Source organism: Alosa alosa, chromosome 13, assembly GCF_017589495.1.
Source record: "Alosa alosa isolate M-15738 ecotype Scorff River chromosome 13, AALO_Geno_1.1, whole genome shotgun sequence".
Lineage (NCBI taxonomy): Eukaryota > Metazoa > Chordata > Actinopteri > Clupeiformes > Clupeidae > Alosa > Alosa alosa.
The window spans coordinates 15,987,127-16,005,320 of NC_063201.1; the positions used below are offsets into that span (position 1 = coordinate 15,987,127).

Sequence of the window (18,194 nt, forward strand, 5' to 3'; positions counted from 1 at the left end):
ATGGGCGTTTCTTATGTCTATGGTACCGTTTTTCGTCCAACATTTTTGAGGAAGGAAGGGACTATCTCCTTTAGTGTACTAATCTCAAACTGTTTTTCTTTTAACAATACTATAACAAGGTATTTACGCACCTATATATGTAATAGTTAAACAATTGATACAAGTGACTATTTTCTAATGCTAACTGAGGGGTAAGCAACCGATAAGTAGCACTAACGTTAGCTAGCTGTAGCACCAAGACAATGCCAAGAGATCTGGACTAGTTCTAAATAACATAGGAAATGCAAAGGTAAAGGTTTATATTAAATACATTTGACGACGTTGGTCTTATTGGAACTCAGTTCCTGTCTGTTATGATTTCCTCAAGATGCGCAGACAGCCAACAAATCCATGTAATGCTTCGAACATCGAAAATCCAAACCAGAGGCGAGACACGCGCAGCGACTTCCAGCATTAGAAAAGACAGGCTCTGAAAACGCCGTTGAATCTGCAACAAAATCATGTCTGTCGCCAATATTCAAAAGAAGTTGGACAACATTGATGTGGGTCCGGTGGAACAAGACGTTTCGTCAGCGGCAGAGGGAAAAGCGTCATCTTCGTTGGAAAACTGTTGCGTTTGCGATACGCCACTACACCAAAGTCGGTTACCACAACTCTTTCCATGCTTACACTCTGCTTGCAGGACATGTCTGTCAAAACAGCATGTGGAGGAGAACAACAGAAAATCCATAGGTGGGTAGTACACTGAGTAAACGAATAGGCATGCTATAACTATTCAACATTAAGATGGCATGTTAGATGAGAACAAGAGTGATTGCCGCACAGGGTTAACATTTAGGATAACTTGACCTGACGCAGTCTTATGTCTTTCTCTGAAGAATGTCCCTCCTGCAAGAAGTTATTTGGCATCACGGAAATCACGGAAAATATTCTCTTTATGCAGTCTCTCCCTTCGTCAGAGAGTGATGTCTTTAAGGTGAGTGATGTTCCCCTTCTATTTATTGTCTTCCAGTCACCTATAATGACTGTTTATAACCCCCTGCGCATGTAACAATCACCTGCTTTGCCCATGCCCTGCACATCTCTCTCTTTGATAATCTAATCCATCTTTCTTGCCCCCTCCTTTTGTGGTGGTTCTTCATAGTGTGGAGGATGTGAGGAGCTTGGAATCAGTGGCTGGTGTAAGGACTGTGGGGAATTCCTATGCTCTGAATGTGTGTCAGCCCATAGCCGAGTAAAACTCACCCGGAGTCACACCATTGTAGCACAGGAGCTATCTGAAGGTGAATATCATAACTTATACCATCTACGTCTAGGTTGAAAAGGGTGTCGTTTAAAAAGTGATATACTACACCTATGAAGTAGATCTGGTAAAAAAAGTTTAATCGCTAAATATAGTTCCATATCAATGCTTATGAATGGTAACCATAACACCGATAGTAGGACGACGGTTGAGCCTGGAGGCAGGCTTTGCAACAATGGAATCAACTGTAAACAGCTGAAAAAACTAACGATTTTAGCTCATAACATCATCACCCCCCTGGAATGAAAACCTGAAATCTGTAAAACCTAAGAGATGCATTGAAAAAGTAGGCCTATACGTTAGTGTTGCTGTTGTAGTGTGGGCATCTTTTTTGATATGCGGTTCTTTAGAGTGATGTGAGTTTTCTTCATGTTGGACTAATTGGCCACCCCTGGGCTAGGGTTACTCCATATGGCAACCAGCCCTAAGAGGTGCATGTAAAGTCTTTCCATTTTTGTCTGCCACAGGTTCACATCCTACCCAGTACTGTCCAGCTCATAGAGAAGAACCTCTGAAATTCTTTTGTATGACCTGCAGTCAGCTCACTTGTCGGAACTGCCAGCTGGTCGACCACAGAAATCACAGGTATGGAGAAATGATTTATGCAGTTGCATTAAACCTTATAAAGTGTTAGAGTATGTGAACCCCGTACACCGCTGAAAATTAGTGTTTCAAGGGATTAAAGATATTTAAATGTATGCATAGTCCTGAATCTCAGGTATATGAATCCTGTAGTAATCGCCACATTTCCACCACAACATCAACCACACTAGTAGTTCACTGTTTTATGTGCATATTAGTCTGGTGTAGCCAGACTCTAATTCTTATCAAAATATTAGTGTGCTATCGTGTCTTTTGAATTTGAATATGGGGCGTGTTTCAACCGATAAGGGGAAATATGTGTCTGCACCCAATTGGACAGACCTAACCAATCAGAGCAACAAAATATGTATGCAGAAATGCATCCTTCCTCACTGTTTTTTGTTCGTCTTTTAAGCGTGCTCAGGTGACGTGGATATTATCGCTCCTCTGTCGTTTATTGTATAAAGCCTGTCTAGACTATTTGATTGGCCTCTGGTTAGGGCACAGAGACTTCTCAATGGAGTGACTCCAGACCAAATTTCCCAAACTCAAATTTTGTGGGGTGTGTAAATTAAAGCTGGCTTCTAGGCAATATGCATATTATGTATCTTTAGAGGTCTAAAATCAGGTTTGTTTGTGTTTGGTGAAGATGGTTTTTATGCCTTGAAGCATCTGTGAGATGTTATTATTAGCAAAGATGTTGACTCGGTGGACGCATCTGTCTTTTCACATAATTGAGGGCAAGAATACCAGTTATTCTCTCACTTGTCAGCACTAGGAGGACTGTTCAATTGTTTACATGGTTGCCGTTGAAGAACACTATTAAAAACCATCTCCTTAATTCCAGATGGAGACACCGAGTTGACCGAGTTGATCCAATGTAGCCGTATGATCCAATCTTATGTTAATCAAAATGTATATATGGCGTTCCTGGGCAGATTTGATTTAGATGTCTCTTTTGGGACATCTTAGGTATACCATTTGGTGTTCTGTCTGCTTACAATAACCATTCTGTCTCAGTCGTTTCTGTGTCTTAGACAGAGACAAGAGAATATATTTAAAAGAAAAACACCAATATTCTACACCATTTTCTTCTTGGGGATTAAAATCAGACATATTTTACAACATATTGTTGTAGGGTTTTGTAATGTTTAATATAGCAATAGCGTGTTGACCCAATGTAAAAATGTTTCCTCCATCAGTACTATATTGAAAAGTTGTCACATTCACAGCTATCAGATGATCACTGAGGCAGTATCTGCTTTACGTGAAAAGCTTCAGTCACTACAGGGACAAGTGACCAAACACAAGGAGCAAGTCAAACAGAGTGAATTGGATTTGGATCAGAGGTATTGTATTGTTTCATTTTAAACAAAATATGGCTCATATAAGTCTGTCATGGACACCTTGTACTATACCAACCATAGTTGATGAATAGGATTAATAAAGTATCTATCTATCTGTCTTTCTATCGATCAATCCATCCATCCATCCATCCATCCATCCATCCATCGATTTATTTATTGCTTGTTTCGTGCCATTACTCCTTGATACTTTGGTGATGTAGCTGTTGGCATGAGCATAGCTTGACTCACAAGAGAGTCAGAGCCAATTCATCTCAAGATACATCCTTGATGGTTATGAGTTTGCAGGCATAATGACAACATAGTGTACATTCATGTTCTAAAGGCTACATTTGTCCCCTAGACTACGGAATATTGCTGACCTGAAGACTAGCCTCAAGAGAAAACTTTCCCTGGTGGTGTCAAAGATGCATCGAGCCTTGTTAATAAAGGGGCTCGACCTCTTTCAGTCTGCTTCGGTAATTACGCGCTGATACAAATAAAAGTTCTTACAGGGAGGCTACACCAGGTCCGCAACTGAAGAGCTCTGACCGCGTAGTGTCTGTTCCGGCAATTCACTTCCACTATAATCAACAGAACTGGCTACACCAGACGTGATAGTGGTGTATAAAAATTACTCATTTGACTATTTTTGTGCTACGTGAACGGCACGCTTGAGTTGCGGACCCGGTGTGGCCTCCCTGTTACTGCTATAGGCCCACAAACGCAACACTTCAGGCTATATAATTATCAATATATATGTCTAATAAGAATCTCTAATAGGTCTGTTGAGTCCCAATATTTCTGATTGTTTGTTGTGGTTGATTGTGCTTGTGTGAAGGCAGTGTATGGGAGAGAGGAGAAACAACTGTTCCAACGAAAGACCTCTCTGAGGAGAATAGAGAAGAGACAGGACTACATTATATCTTTCATTGAAAAAACTCTCAGCATAGAAGGCCATGCTGGAATACTCCTTAAAAACAGAGTGAGTGTAATTTTCTACCAGCTTTGGACTTTTGTGTTGTATGTATCAAAGATTCTAAAGCGCTCCGCTCTAGAATCTTTGGTATATATATATATATATATATATTATAAGTTCTAATATAAATTGTCAACATTTCTTCTTCTCTCTACAGATTGAAAGTCAAATAAAGGATTTACTGCTCCAGAGTGTAAATCCACCTAGTTCTATGCTTGAACTGAATGTCCAGGTCAATCAGTCAATCATGACCTCAGTGGAAAATTTTGGTGAGGCTGAATTCATTTAAATCGCATTTTGATAAGGTTTTCATGAAATGGTCAGTGAGTTATAATGTGCTGGTTTGCCCCCCTCAGGAGGAATCTCACTCAGACTTGTCCCCTTTGAACGGTACCAGTCCAACCAGTCCGAGTCCCTTCTTCAGACCGTACCAAATCTCCAGAATGTCCCCAAGGACTGTATCATCAACACAGTGACGTCCACCTCCTCATCCCCTGACTCCTCTACTCAGGAGGCTACTCTACTCGGTCGATCCCCAGTGGCTTCTCCCTCTCATCACAGTCAGTCTCACAACGCCCCACTTGGAATCCCGCAGTCTGCGGCTTGCTCATCTAACTCTCCCCAGTCGTCTACTTCCTCTCATGGCCAGACTGGGCCCAAGGTCTGCATTGTTAACACCGCAACATCCACCACGTCTCCTGACACCTCTGCCCAGACAGCTCTACACGGTCAATCCCCTACAGTTCCCCACTCTCATCACAGTCAGCCGAAGAGCGCCCCACTTGGTCATTCGGCTCAGTCTACGCTTCAGACTACGTCTGCCCCATCTAATGCTCCTCAGTCTCAGTCTGCTTCGTCAAATAGCCTTCAGCTCCCTCGGTCCTCTTTGCCTCATGCTCAACCCGACGTTAACAGGCCTGCCCTGCAGCACCATAATGCTGTATTACCATTATATGTGCCCTCTACATCTTTCCAGCAACAGAGTCATCAGAGTCAGACTGCGTTTCTTGTTCTTTCTACACCTGTAATCTCGAATCCTCCCCAGGTCCTGTGCGGTCCCTTCAGTATCGCCAACGTGACAGAAAAATCAGTAAAACCACAGTCTGCACCACAAGTGCAGGTCCACTCTGGCTCAGCTAACTCCTCAGCAAACAGTACTAGGCCATCTCACACGAGTAAGCCTGAACTGACAGCATCACACAGTCCTCTGTCGTCTCACCCAAAATCAGCACAGCAGCCCTCTCCCGCCAGGTACGTTCAACTCATCCGGCCTGCTCCTGCCCAAACTCAGTCCAGCCTTAATGCCCTGTCTGCTTCTACAGACTCAGGAAAAGCCCAGTCAGGACATGCTGATACTCAGGCCAGCACATTTCAGCCTCCTCCCTCAGCAGTGGTCCAGCAAGTACAGGTTTCTTCTGTAGACCCCCAGCATTCACTGGCTCACCCAACAGTATCTCCATTAGATCAACACAGTACTCAGTCTTCTCTTTTACAGCGGCCACCTCTCACCAAGCATCCTCAAACCATCCGGCCTACTTCTGCAGACACAGGAAAAGCTCAGTCAGGTCATTCCCAGTCTCAGCCCAACACATTTCAGCCTCCTCCTTCAGCATTGGTCCAGCAAGTACAAGTTGTTTCTGTTGATGCTCACAATCCCCAGTCTCGCCCAGCAGTATCTTCACTAGATCAACACAATCCTCTGTCGTCTCACCCAAAACCACCACCACAAGCCCCCCTGTCTGCTTCTACACACTCAGGAAAAGCCCAGTCAGGACGTTCTGAGATTCAGTCCAACACATCTCAGCCACCTCCCTCAGCATTGATCCAGCAAATCAAGGTTTCTTCTGTTGATGCCCAACATTCCCAGTCTCCTCCAACAGCATCTCCATTAGATCAACCCAGAACCATGTCTTCTCACCAAAAGCCACTACAACAAGCCTCTCAGAGCAAGGCGGCCCTCTCTAACCCTATTTTGTACAACATCCTTCAAGTCCCCTCTGCTGATACCCAGAATCCCCAATCTTCCAAAACCGCTTTTAATAAATCCTTGAGCCTTCAGGATCCGAGAACAATGAAATTGATTGCAAAGAGAATCGCAATGCTCAAGAAAAAGTCTACCAACAACTTCAAACGGCGTCCACCAAAAGTGTGGAAATTCCATGAATGCCATTCTTCTTCTGGGTCTGATGAGACCAACCAACACTCTCTCAGTGGCAGTAATGCTTCAGTAAGTGCAATAATCTTAAGGGGTTGGTTACCTTTACATATATGAATATGCCTAGTTCTACACTAAAAGAGAACTTCAGGCAACAGGCAAAAAAGTTTAGTCTATTAGGAATTTATTGTGTAAGGGAATATATTTAATGGTTGATTCTACTGGTTTGCCTCTAACCCATAAACATAGAAGGTGGTCTGCCATGCTAGACATCCAGAAATCATAATTTTTGATTCAGTAGGAAAATCGTTTAGCCTGGTTAACACCAGACCGAGATTGAGAGTGGGGTTGAAAAGGCTTAATTGACTTAGTTACTTAAATTGATGCGTTCAACTCTCACCAGATTGCTTTGTTTCAATCTAGATTTATAAATCTAAACATTGCCTGCTTCCCTTACATTTAGTGGAAGTGTCATAGAAAATCGTCAAATAGTTGATCATTTTAAGAATTTTTAATTTAAAGAAAATTTAGCTCACCACTTCAAGAAAAATTCACTGATAAAACTTGTGCTAAAGTAAAGATGAGTCTTCAAGTAGGCAGAATTCAATGCAAAAATGTTTTTTATGGATGCTAGCACCAATACCAACAGCAATAAACCCAGAGTGTATCTCGAGAAGGCACTCTCGAACAATAGTCGAAAACCAATATTTTTACTCCTCCTTAGATGCCGACACAAGATTTGTGTCACTACCCCAAACCCACAGGTGGCGTTATGAATCATTGATAGTCTTATCTTTGATAGTCAGCAATTGCTGCCAAGTGTATGAACTTTTTACTCGTTTGCTCTTTCTCACTGGCTTTTTTGAGTAGAGCCCGCCTTTGATCACGCCTTATCTTGCACCTGCAAGGCCAACTTTGTTTTGTTTGTTTTTTCAAACGGGCCTTGCTCAGTCAGCATGAGACACAGAGCGACACAAAGAGACATCGGGATAAAGGGCAATATAGAGAATAACTCTGGTAGGATAGCTTCAGTGTGTTATTAATTATTAGTGAAACTTTGTTAATGTTATCAAAAGACTGTTGTTCAAGAAGAAGTCTAAAGTACACCCAAGGCCAGATAAGTGACTGTGATTGGATCCTGGGTTTTTGGTGATTTGGAAATGGGCTCTTGATGCCCTTTAGAAATGTCATGCATTCCTCATGCGCAGAAGGTTTAAAGAGGCTATCAATCAGAATCCGATTGAGAAAAGAGTGGACCTAGATTCAAAATTTGAACAGGCACTATTTCCAGGTTCACCCCGGATCTCCACTACACTCCAGCCCAGCCTCCAAAGCCTCTGTCTGCAGCGGAGTTTGTGCTGCATGTAAAATAAACAAATGTTTTCAACATGAAAATGAATCTGCACAGGAACTACTGCACTTTTATTTCAGTGCTTAGATGTTTGTCTGAAACAGAAACTGTTGTGAATAGTGTTAAATAAACAGTAAACCAATTATGAGAACATTTAGCTGTGAAAGCACAGGCATCCATTAGGATTAAACACCAAATTGATACAACTGACTGGGCACTTCATAAAGATATTCTCAGTAACTTTTAAATAAAACTATGATAACGAGAAGCTAACATAGCATCGGAAGCAAGCCAGACCGCAATATCAAAACTCTTAATGTCCTTCAGAAATGCTGTGCTACTGCTACTTTTTAAGTATCATTTTCTTGGTTATTCTACCATCCTTTTTTGTAGAGATCCTGATCCTCCATTCAAGTCATATTTGATTAAAAGTTCACAACAACTCAGCTATATAGCACATTTCATAAGGCAATTCAATGTGCTTTACATATAAAGAAACAATGACAAATAATGGTTAAAAGAAAGCAGCGTATTGCTGGAGGGCCTTCATCTGCTATTGTCTTTTGTATTGCTATTGTAGCCACCCGCCAGAGTTATTTAGCTCAAGTCTGCCTGAGTAAGAGCTTGTGTGGTGTTGGAAGGGGGCTGCTTGTAGAGTGATTGACACAGTTTAACTTACAGCAACTTCAGCAAAACAGACATGAAAACACTTAATGGATTGTGATCTTTTTCAGGTGTCAAGCCCAACTGGTTTGCCAGACCCTCAGAGTGACACTCAAACTTTGACCATCCAGCAAACCACCAGTAAGACACAGTGCCTAGAGGAGCCATCAGAACAGAGGGATACCCCGCCTCAATTAACCAAGGACGATCACAACATACATACAAACTGGCTTAATGGACTTCCACAAAGCTTTCGAGAAATATTAGGAGTATCACCTCTTGAGAAGGAGGGGCAGGATTCCCCTCAAACAGACATTGTCAAGACCGAAGATCCTCAGACCTTGTCAAGACCAAAGTCTGAAGATTCAGTGTCTGTAAGGAACTTAAATTGTCCATTTCACTTGGCTTCAATTAATTTGTCTAGACCACAGGAATAGTAGATGTCTGACAGTGAAATATTGTTATTCTTATTGACAGGTTGGTGACACCGATTCTGTGACATCTGACAAGGCTGAAAACACAGTTGAAATAAAGAACTCCACACTTCCTGAGAGTAAGTTAATATCAGCGAACCTGTTTGTTATAAAGTGCATTCATATGAAGACTTCCTTATCTAACCATTAGTGTCTTGCTTTTCGTCTATAGGTTTTAAATCTTAATTATTTTTGTCACTGAGAAGCATAAATACCTATTTTTTTTTCCAATGATAACTTTGATTTTCATCAACAGAGATATTAAGATGCCAAGTTGATTTGATTCGACTGGATATAAAGTTGCCGTCTACTGGACTTTCACTTCCTCGGTTCAGAGTTGGCACTGATGGATCTCTTGAAATTATCCCACTGCCAGAGATTGAAGTGGAGGTATGTCTCTCAGTAATATAAGTTCATTTGAATAAGCAGATATTGTAGACTTTTATACATTTCAGTTTGCAAAATTATGTTTTCACCTGTTTTGTCTGGGTTGTTAATAATGGCAAGTGATCAGTGTTTCAGTGAGTCGTTGGCTAACTTCCATCGCAATCGTGGTAACCATCATTCATGGATTTGGTGTTTCTAGAAAGGGTAGTTCCAACGATCAATTGCAAATATGATCAGTTTGTTGGTTGGAACAACAGCTCCAGAGGAGTCGTTGAGGTGTCGTTCATGGATATTTATGGTTGTCAATGTTTTAATTACATTAGTTTGATAAGATTGACCTGATATATGTGTACCTGAACACCAGCTAACTGAGTATCCTATCGTTTTAAATGTACATTTATTCATTTTAAATGTGCAGGGGTGTAAAGACAGAGATTTCAATGGTGGTTAGACACAACTGCATCCATAACATCCACTCATTCACACCTGTGCATGAGCAGAGGCTGTAGTTAAGGAAAACATTGGGACACGACAGAAATATTTTCTTACATTCATTATGAGTTGGTTGTGCTTTCTTAATAACTACTTTCTATGATGCTCTATAGATGCTCAAGTATATGTGTTGGACTCATTTTTAACCCTCAACTCAAAGCATGATGTCATTTACACACTGTTTTGAATGATGAAACTTGCTATTTTTGTTCAAACAACGCTTACTAGACAGCCAGACTAGCTTCACACGACTTTGTTGCCTCAAAGGGGTTTTTTTTTTTTTTTTCGATCCAATCGCAAAGGGACGATACTCAAAGGACTATGGGATATCTGGAGCGAAAAAGATGCACCTGATGCATCCTAGAAAATCACTAAAAACGAAGTACAGATATAGGGTTGGCTTTTGGATAGCTTTGTCTGATGTAAAATCGGGCAAATGCCCTCTACCAAGGCTTTTGGACATGCCCCATGACGTGAACATCAGGTGGCCTTGTGGGCGGGATTTAGGACAACAGAGGGGTTATGAAAATGGGGAAGGCATGGTTTAATGATTCTGGCAGCATGAAGCCCCAGCCATTATTGTCTGTAAGCTTGAATATTGCCTTGTCTTGGCCTGGTTCAATAGTGGATTTGTGGCTACTGACCTTTGGTCTAAAGGTCTTCTTCGGTCAAGAGCATTTTTAGTGCTTTGTGGTGTTAATTTTTCATGTTCTGCATTTAATATGCTTCCTTGCTTATACTTCTTTCCATTTACAGTATAAGTCCTTTTACAAAAACTATGTGTTAAATATATAAATATACACTTTTAACATTTCTTCCTCCTTTCATATTTTTCCTTCCATCCACAGTAACTCCTTTTACATTAATTCTGCGATCTACATTTAAATGTCCATTATTTAAATGTTGACAGCACCTAGTTTACACAATACCCTAACATCATTAATACATGCCAGTTCTGCCATCTAACTGTGATCCAGGAACTCTTCATGGACTCTGAGAGCTCGGAGAGCTCTCCTCTGTCTCTTGACTCTACGGAAAGCATCATCCAATGCCAGGTGTGCAGCGCAAACAGAGCCACCCTCCAGTGTGTGATATGTGAAAGGAGCTTTCACAGAGACTGCCATGTTCCTCCAATCACCACCCGGGTCTGGTGAGTGGGAGCTCACTCTGCCGTTAGTAGCCATTTTTTGTGAAGAACTCAACTTGGCTACAGTAGTTCATAACTTCAGCTAAGCACATAATATTCTAGTTAAATTAGATGCCAGACAGACATGTTTCTCAGTTTCACCTCATTTAAGGTTGAACCTAAACAGCTTCATTTCATAATGGCTTTTGTGAGATATTTTGCTGTGATTGATTTGGTGGATTAATTGATTGATTGATCTTGATGAACTGTCATCCTTGTACATGTCTGATTTCAATTATTATTATTATTATTATTATTATTATTATTACTAGATGATTTTACTTTACTATGCAATGGACCCTCTTGATCGTGATCAGTATCTTTTCTCACCCTAGCAATTACAAATGGAAGTGCTCCATATGCCAGGACCTGTCTGATTCAACAGACCCATTCAGGAAGGATAGACAAAGGAAGTTCTGGCTGAACTCAGTGGATCAGAGGGTAGGAAGAACACATGTGCTTTCATCAGTTGGTCTTTACTGTGAGGTGGGGGATCACACTGGAAATAATGAAGCGGCAGCGGTAAACGTAACGCACTGCTCAGACCATAATAAGTTCCATCTCGTTCCTATCAGCACTATTCTCTGCAGATGTATAGGCCCTTTCATCAATAAAAACAAAAACAATGCTTGAACGTTCTATTTGGGCCCCAATCTACTTCCTCTGCATTAAGATAACATATGGGATGTTAAAAAGGAAGTCTTGTGGGGCCAACTATGATGCTGATAATGGAACTCTCTTGAAAGGGTCCATTGGCAATGCATATCACAGTCACATGTCTGCCTCAGAGAATTCCCTCACTATTCTAATGGCTGTCGCATCATCTTTTATTAGAGAACCATTTATGGAGAGAGCAAGTTGGACGTACAGAAATGTATCTTGTAATAGTCACAGACTCAAATACTGATTACCAGTACCAGTTCTTCCCAAATTTAATACACTGTTTGCAAATCATATACATAATAATTAAAATTTAAGGAATAGTTTAGCATTTTCTCCCACAGCAGCAGAAGAGGCGGCAGGCCTCATTCACTAGATTGTGCTTATAGTAACATTAAAAATAGAACATGTTTTATCCATGTATCCATGTATACTGTAGTTATTTTGGAATTCCATAACAATGCCAGCATCTAATTGTAATTGAACTATATTGCTGTTGCAATACATGTGTTCTTTTTTCTTTCAGAGATGTGAACACCTCTTACTCGCCCTTATGTGCAAGAAGAACAACAGCGTCCTTTATAACTCATGCAAGGTAGGCAACCGTATACAGCACATCTAAGCTCACACATGCACTTCAGCACTACGCATATTGGCTTACTCTGTGAAATAAACAACACTTATTTGTATGCTATTTTCGTTCAAACTGAAGGATCCAGCGTCGTCTATAGACTTTGAGTTCATTCATGAACGGCTGCTGAGGAGACGGACTCCTCCGTACCGCACGCCATCTGAGCTGGTTTCAGATGTCTGGGTGTTTCTGGAATCCACTCTGTCTAACGCTGAGGTTTGGGTTCCCTTAAGATTTCTTGTTCTGTGTTTTGAGGATGGCAAAACTAGGCGCTCAATAAAATATACATTGAATGTATTGTGTCCAAGATGTTGCTAGGATGGTATCCAGGATATTGCTAGGGGAAGGTATCCAGGATGTTGCTAGGATGGTATCAGAATCATTAAGTTAGTGAAATTTCACCAGAGAGGGTTGAAGCGGAGCAGAAATCAAGGATTTTTGATTCCATCATGTGATGGGTTTTCCCTAGCCTGGCTAGCGCCACCACTTCTCAATGAGACGTGGTCTGGGAACCAAACGTTCATTTTCTCGTATTTGAAAAAAATGCCCAGATCCGTTTATTGGGTGCCACGGATGTCTATCAAATGCGTCTGTGCATAGCTCATCATCGTCTTGCTTTCCCCCTTGTTCTGTGATTGGTCGCCTATCTCAGGCGAAAATTTGCTCCATGGTCTCCAGGCTGCCTTAGCAGCGTGAATCAAATCACGCGCAAGGCAGCATGGGAACACCCAGACTAGGTTTTCCCAGTTCCCATCACAATTCTGACTTAAGATTGACTTGTCTACATTAGTACTGGTTGAACCTCAGGAGAAGCCAGATTTGTCAACTGAAAGGACCTGGGGATATTAGGCTCAAGTAACCACCAAACAGTATACGGCACCTGTCTTTAATTAATGAATTAATAAATAAATAGATGGATGGGCCAGTGTAATGGTTAAGGAGTCAAGCTAGCGTGCAGTAGCCAGAAAAGAGTTGCAATGTCATAATGCCCTTATAATATAAATGACATAAAGCGGGGGATATAAGTGAACATGTGGGGGGGAAAAATCAGTAAGTATACTTCCAGTGAGGCTATTTGCATGATTTTTTTTACCAGATATTAGTATTAACTCTGGTAATCCACACATAAAAAAATCCAAACATTAAAGTCCATAAATAAATGTATGTGATAATGTGGAATGACACAGGAAAAAGTATTGAACATGCCTACTTCAAGACATTTCCTGTATGACGAAACTAATCATCCTGGTGGATGGCCAGATTCTCCCAGAAAAAATGTCTCCATTCTTCATTCTTTTAACTGTATTAAAGGGGAACTTGTCAACTATTTAAACGTAATAAACCCGTTTAGAAATCATTTGGATGGTTAAATGACCTGTTCCGGTGAAAATGGTGACTTTCCCCGCTGCCCCTAGCGACCCCAGGCAGAAAACCAACCTTGCAACATTGAGACTACCGTCCCAGAAAAGAGAAGTGAGAAACAAGAAACTCGTTTTTAAATCGTGTTTCTTAGCTTGTAACATCCACATTGTTCTGCCGAACTTATGCTAACCGTTTCGCTAGCTTGTAAACAAATCCATGTGCTCTATCGTTACGTTTTTCCACAGTTTGAAATAGCACAATGCACAATTTCTCCAGCAGAGGGGGAAATATAGCTAATACTGCCAAGTTTCCCTTTAAGTCTGCCAGTGCCATGAGAGAAAAAACAGCCCCACACCATGATGCCTCCGCTTCTAAACCTCATTGTTGGTATGGTATTTTTAGGGTGATGTACAGTGCCATTTCTCCTCCAAACATGATGGTGTAGTATGACATTCAAAAAGTTACATTTTGCTCTTGTCTGACCAGACTACATTCTCTCAGTATTTCATAGGCTTGTCCAAATATTGTGTGACAAACTTTAAACAAGTTTCGACATGTTTTTCCTCAGTAATGGAGTCATGCGGGGTGAGCATGCATAGAGGCCATGGCCGTGGAGTGCATTACCTACAATTTTCTCTGTAACAATTGTACCTGCTTCCTCTGAGTCTTTCTGGAGCTTTCTCTGAGAGGTCCTGGGCTTTTAAGTTACTCTTCTGTCTATCCTTATGACTCCCTTGTCAGAAATCTTGCGTGGAGCTCCTGTGCATGGCAGTTGATGATGCAGTGATGTTCCTTCCACTTGTAGATAATGGCCCCCTTGCTGCTTACTGGAAGATTCTGAAGTTTTGAAATGCATCTGTAACCACTTCCATCGATATGTTTTGCAACAATAAGGTTGCAAAGGTCTTGGGAGAGCTCTTTGCTTTTACCCATCATGAGCTGTTTCTTGGGTGACACCTTGACGAAAAACCTTTTTATAGCCCATCAATATATGTACTAACCAAGCTTATATTAATTTGCACAGATAGGAGGGATAATTATTCTCTAACTACTTACAGATTCCAGCTTGTTCCTTGCCTTAGTGCACTGGTTTGTCTTAGCTTGTTGAATATGTTTTTTTTTTTTTTTTTTTTTTGTCATTCCACTTTATTACACATAACTCTACTTATGGACTTTGATGTTTAGATTTTTTTATATATGTGTAGATTACCTGCTTTAATACTAATGTCTGATGAAAATTCCATGTGAATAGCTTCACTGGAAGTGTACTTACTGAAAAAAATGTTGACACATTCAATACTTATTTCCCCCACTGTATGTAAGTTGCTTTGGGAAAAGCATCTGCTAAAAAGTATGTTAATTGACAACATGAAAAAGCCATGGCAGTGGGTTATTCAGTGTGCCGTACTCAATTTAATACATGCTAAAAAGGAAACAGTGTGGAGTAAGGGTAATTTTAGAGTCTGCAACTATGAGGTGAAAGACTAATTAGGTGAGGAGAGATTTTGTCTGACTCCACCTACTGTATGTCCTGATTAGCAAATCCAAATAGTCCAGAAAGACAATTTTTTATTCCACTTTGAATCAAATTCCATCTCATCCCTTCCATTTTACAGGAGACTGAGGATGCACTGAGGATGCTGAAGTCCTTTAAGAAGAGGGTCAACCAGGTCTTTGGAAACACTCTCCATCCATCTCTTCTGAAACGATCCAATGTGAATAGGGAACAGAATCTGGGAAAAACAGGAGGACCAATCAAAAAGGAGACGTCAGAAACCGAAGATGACTCTTCAGAGGACTGCACAGAACCTGTTATCAAAAAACGTCACCTGGACTAGAGAGAGACTGAGTCAAGATCACTGTTGATCGTTTTTCTCAGCCTGCACGCATGTCACAGTCTGTGCCAAGGCAATGACCGTAGTATGGCAAGAGCAAGTCTGAAAAGAAGAGGTCTGCAAGTTTTCAGCACAGTGATGTTGATTATGGACCTTACAGGGACAAGATAAAGGGAGAGAAATACACTGACTGGTACACACATGGACACATACTTGCCTCAAAGATACCACACCGCCCTTTGAAAATGTTGCTGATGTTGCTGTTGGTGCACTATAAGAATAGCTGAAGCTTTTCGTTTCCACAGACAGTTTTCCATTTATATACAGTAGAACAGGTTTCATGTTTGCTTAAATTTCCACCTCAATAGGTCATGGTGCCTTCCATGCATTTTGTTTTCTTTCCCTAAGGTTTGTCACTTCAAGTTACTTTGCTCTCCAAGCAGTGAGCTCTATTGTGTTCTCTTTTTATTGATGTTCCCGGAATGGCAAATTGTATATGCCTACTTATTTCGGAGAGAAATTTAATGACGTCTTCTGGTATATCAAACCGCTATCCTCCTGTTAATAAATGTTCGGAATAGCTTAAGTGCGTGTCTTTTCTGGGTCAGGCGAAAATGGCAATCTGTTTACTTTTTCATTGACCGCTAAAGGACCCCAGCATAGCAACATTGTATTTTATTTTCTTTGAGAAAGAACTGAGAAATGTGTTTACATTTTTCCCCATCATCAGCAATATTTTTGAAGATTAATTTAGGCAAGTTGATTCCCGAATTGTTCAAAGATCAATACTGATTTCGAACTTAACGTGACAATTTAATATGTCCTTATTGTTTTGAATGTGGTTAAAAAAGGTAGGCCTAGCCTACATTGTATAGATTACCTGCATGATGATGAAAGTCAAGTCAGCCAAATGAATACTAAACTGACAGACACACATTTTCTTGAGTTTTTATTTCAATCTCAAACAAGCCTTCATGCCTGCCTCATCAATGAATTGCAGAACTGTAAGTAGCCAATTCAATGAAAGGCTACAGCGCACAGCCAAGTTGAGCTCCACCCACAGAAAGTCCGTCTTGTTGACTATATAAACTGTGACCCATCCTCGGCACATTCACTGAAGCTGCAGGGTTTTCTATGATCGGCCAAATGGTTGTCCAAGTTAAAAGCAACTCCAATCCCTGCAGCAAGGCCATGGATGGCGCCAACGTTCTGCTGCTTGGCGCAGAAAATGTTGGAAAATCAGGTGAGAATATCAGACTTAACAGTCAGGCTAGATATAGGCTATTCTTGTTACACAATATCTTTTTGACGTCCGGTGTTAATTGTATTGACACTATATTTTTTGCTCCACAGCTCTCACTGTGCGGTTTCTAACAAGAAGATTTATTGGTGAATACGGAGATATTGGTAAGTAACCACTTTATCCATAAAGCAGACCTTGGTCGATGGATCTGTATGTAGCCTAACTATTATGTAAATTAATAGGCCAACCCTTTTTTCCCCAGAGTCAATATACAGTCACATCGACAAAATCGATGGCCGAGAAATATCTTTCAACATATGGGATTCGTTGTATCCACAGGTAAGATGACGTGAAGCTATAGCCTATAGCCCATATTTCCCTTTGTGTTGCGCTGACCCGGTTCTCGTCTTTTATTTTCCTCAGAACTGTGTCACACCTGAGTCTATCAGCGATAAACAACTCCAGTGGGCTGACGGAGTGATTCTGGTCTACAGCATCTGTGACCGCGCAAGTTTCGACGTGGTACGGCAACAGGTACAGCTCATCAGACAGTCGAGAAAGATGTCAGCCAGCGCGCCGATGATTATAGTCGGAAACAAACGCGATCTTCAGCACCAGCGAGCAGTCTCAAGTGAGGAGGGTCGACTCTTTGCCTTATCGGCAGACTGCAGTTTCTTCGAGATATCTGCTGCCGAGGCCTACCATGGTGTGATGCTTGTATTTCACGAACTGCTGGAACTGATCCAAGAGTCCAGGGCACTCAAAAAAGGTGTTATTGGCATTAAGGGGATTGTGAGGACCGTGTCCGCCGTGTTTGGGAAGAAACGAGTCGAATAGATCCCTAGCCTAGGCCTATATAAGTAACGTTAGTAGCCTACAGAGAAAGAGAGAATAGATTGGCCCAGTTGGTCGGCAAAAAGGCCGGTCGCCGAAGAAAGCTTGGGCTGGCCATGATGATGGGGGACAAGCCCTGAAAGATTACAAAAAGGTAAAAGTATGTTGGAAGTTAAATGGTCAAGTGACAAACGAACCTGCAAAGGCCTTCGATTTACAGTGTGGGACAGGAACCCTGCTGAGAATTATTAGTAGCCTATCTGGAAGGTAGGCCTTGTGCTTTGAGCACACCAAATGTTATCATGTGGTGCCGACTTGCCTCTCATCTGATGTTCATTGTGCGAAAATCTGAAGACTGGTGGACTTCTGAAAGTGTTAAAATCATGATTTGGGTTACTGTCAATCTAAGGCAGATTTCTCTATTGGTGCTATGCATCAGCATTTTGTGAATAAAGATTGTATAAGGAGTTTTCTTATGGATGTCATTTGTTATGAGTACTACACAATGGATATGACTGTCTGATAGGTTTGGCAGTGAATTTCTGTCTTCCTGTTACGTCTTCATATTCATAGTCAATTTAGTATTGTGCTCTACCCTGCAACAAAGCAAAATGTAGGTAGGATAAGTAGCCTAGACCTACGCATTCTTGTGTGGCATAGGCTATGTGTCAAATGTTTTCAATGTAATAAACACTATTTCTTTATTTCTGATGAA

The 18,194-nt window shown here is 41.1% G+C and overlaps 2 protein-coding genes across 3 annotated transcripts; both read left to right on the forward strand.

The window, feature by feature from the left end:
* Positions 1–32: 32 nt before the first annotated feature.
* Positions 33–15,988, forward strand: trim33l (tripartite motif containing 33, like). 2 transcript variants are annotated; one of them, XM_048260324.1, is made up of 18 exons: positions 33–119; positions 368–732; positions 879–976; positions 1,145–1,283; positions 1,771–1,888; positions 3,118–3,234; positions 3,593–3,707; positions 4,070–4,213; positions 4,365–4,476; positions 4,564–6,434; positions 8,448–8,750; positions 8,854–8,929; positions 9,106–9,239; positions 10,706–10,878; positions 11,250–11,355; positions 12,101–12,169; positions 12,287–12,421; positions 15,184–15,988. In XM_048260324.1, the coding sequence occupies exons 2-18, from the start codon at positions 501–503 to the stop codon at positions 15,403–15,405; spliced, it is 4,164 nt and encodes a 1,387-aa protein (XP_048116281.1). In that variant the 5' UTR covers positions 33–119; positions 368–500; the 3' UTR covers positions 15,406–15,988. The 2 variants fall into 2 exon arrangements, with proteins under 2 accessions (XP_048116281.1, XP_048116282.1); XM_048260325.1 differs by having other exon boundaries at positions 37–119; positions 342–732.
* A 408-nt stretch (positions 15,989–16,396) lies between these two features.
* zgc:171704 (Ras-related and estrogen-regulated growth inhibitor-like protein) lies at positions 16,397–17,947 on the forward strand. The gene is made up of 4 exons (XM_048260327.1): positions 16,397–16,645; positions 16,756–16,809; positions 16,908–16,984; positions 17,069–17,947. Exons 1-4 carry the CDS (start codon positions 16,537–16,539, stop codon positions 17,480–17,482), a joined length of 654 nt encoding a protein of 217 aa, XP_048116284.1. The 5' UTR covers positions 16,397–16,536; the 3' UTR covers positions 17,483–17,947.
* Positions 17,948–18,194: the final 247 nt, after the last annotated feature.

Excerpts from the sequence above, each read along its gene's own strand:
- trim33l (XM_048260324.1), top strand. The coding sequence starts at position 501 with ATGTCTGTCGCCAATATTCAAAAGAAGTTGGACAACATTGATGTGGGT. Across the intron at positions 1,284-1,770 it reads AGCACAGGAGCTATCTGAAG|GTTCACATCCTACCCAGTAC; the intron begins GTGAATATCATA and ends TGTCTGCCACAG. Across the intron at positions 4,477-4,563 it reads GACCTCAGTGGAAAATTTTG|GAGGAATCTCACTCAGACTT; the intron begins GTGAGGCTGAAT and ends TGCCCCCCTCAG.
- zgc:171704 (XM_048260327.1), top strand. The coding sequence starts at position 16,537 with ATGATCGGCCAAATGGTTGTCCAAGTTAAAAGCAACTCCAATCCCTGC. Across the intron at positions 16,646-16,755 it reads AGAAAATGTTGGAAAATCAG|CTCTCACTGTGCGGTTTCTA; the intron begins GTGAGAATATCA and ends TTTGCTCCACAG. Across the intron at positions 16,810-16,907 it reads TGGTGAATACGGAGATATTG|AGTCAATATACAGTCACATC; the intron begins GTAAGTAACCAC and ends TTTTTTCCCCAG.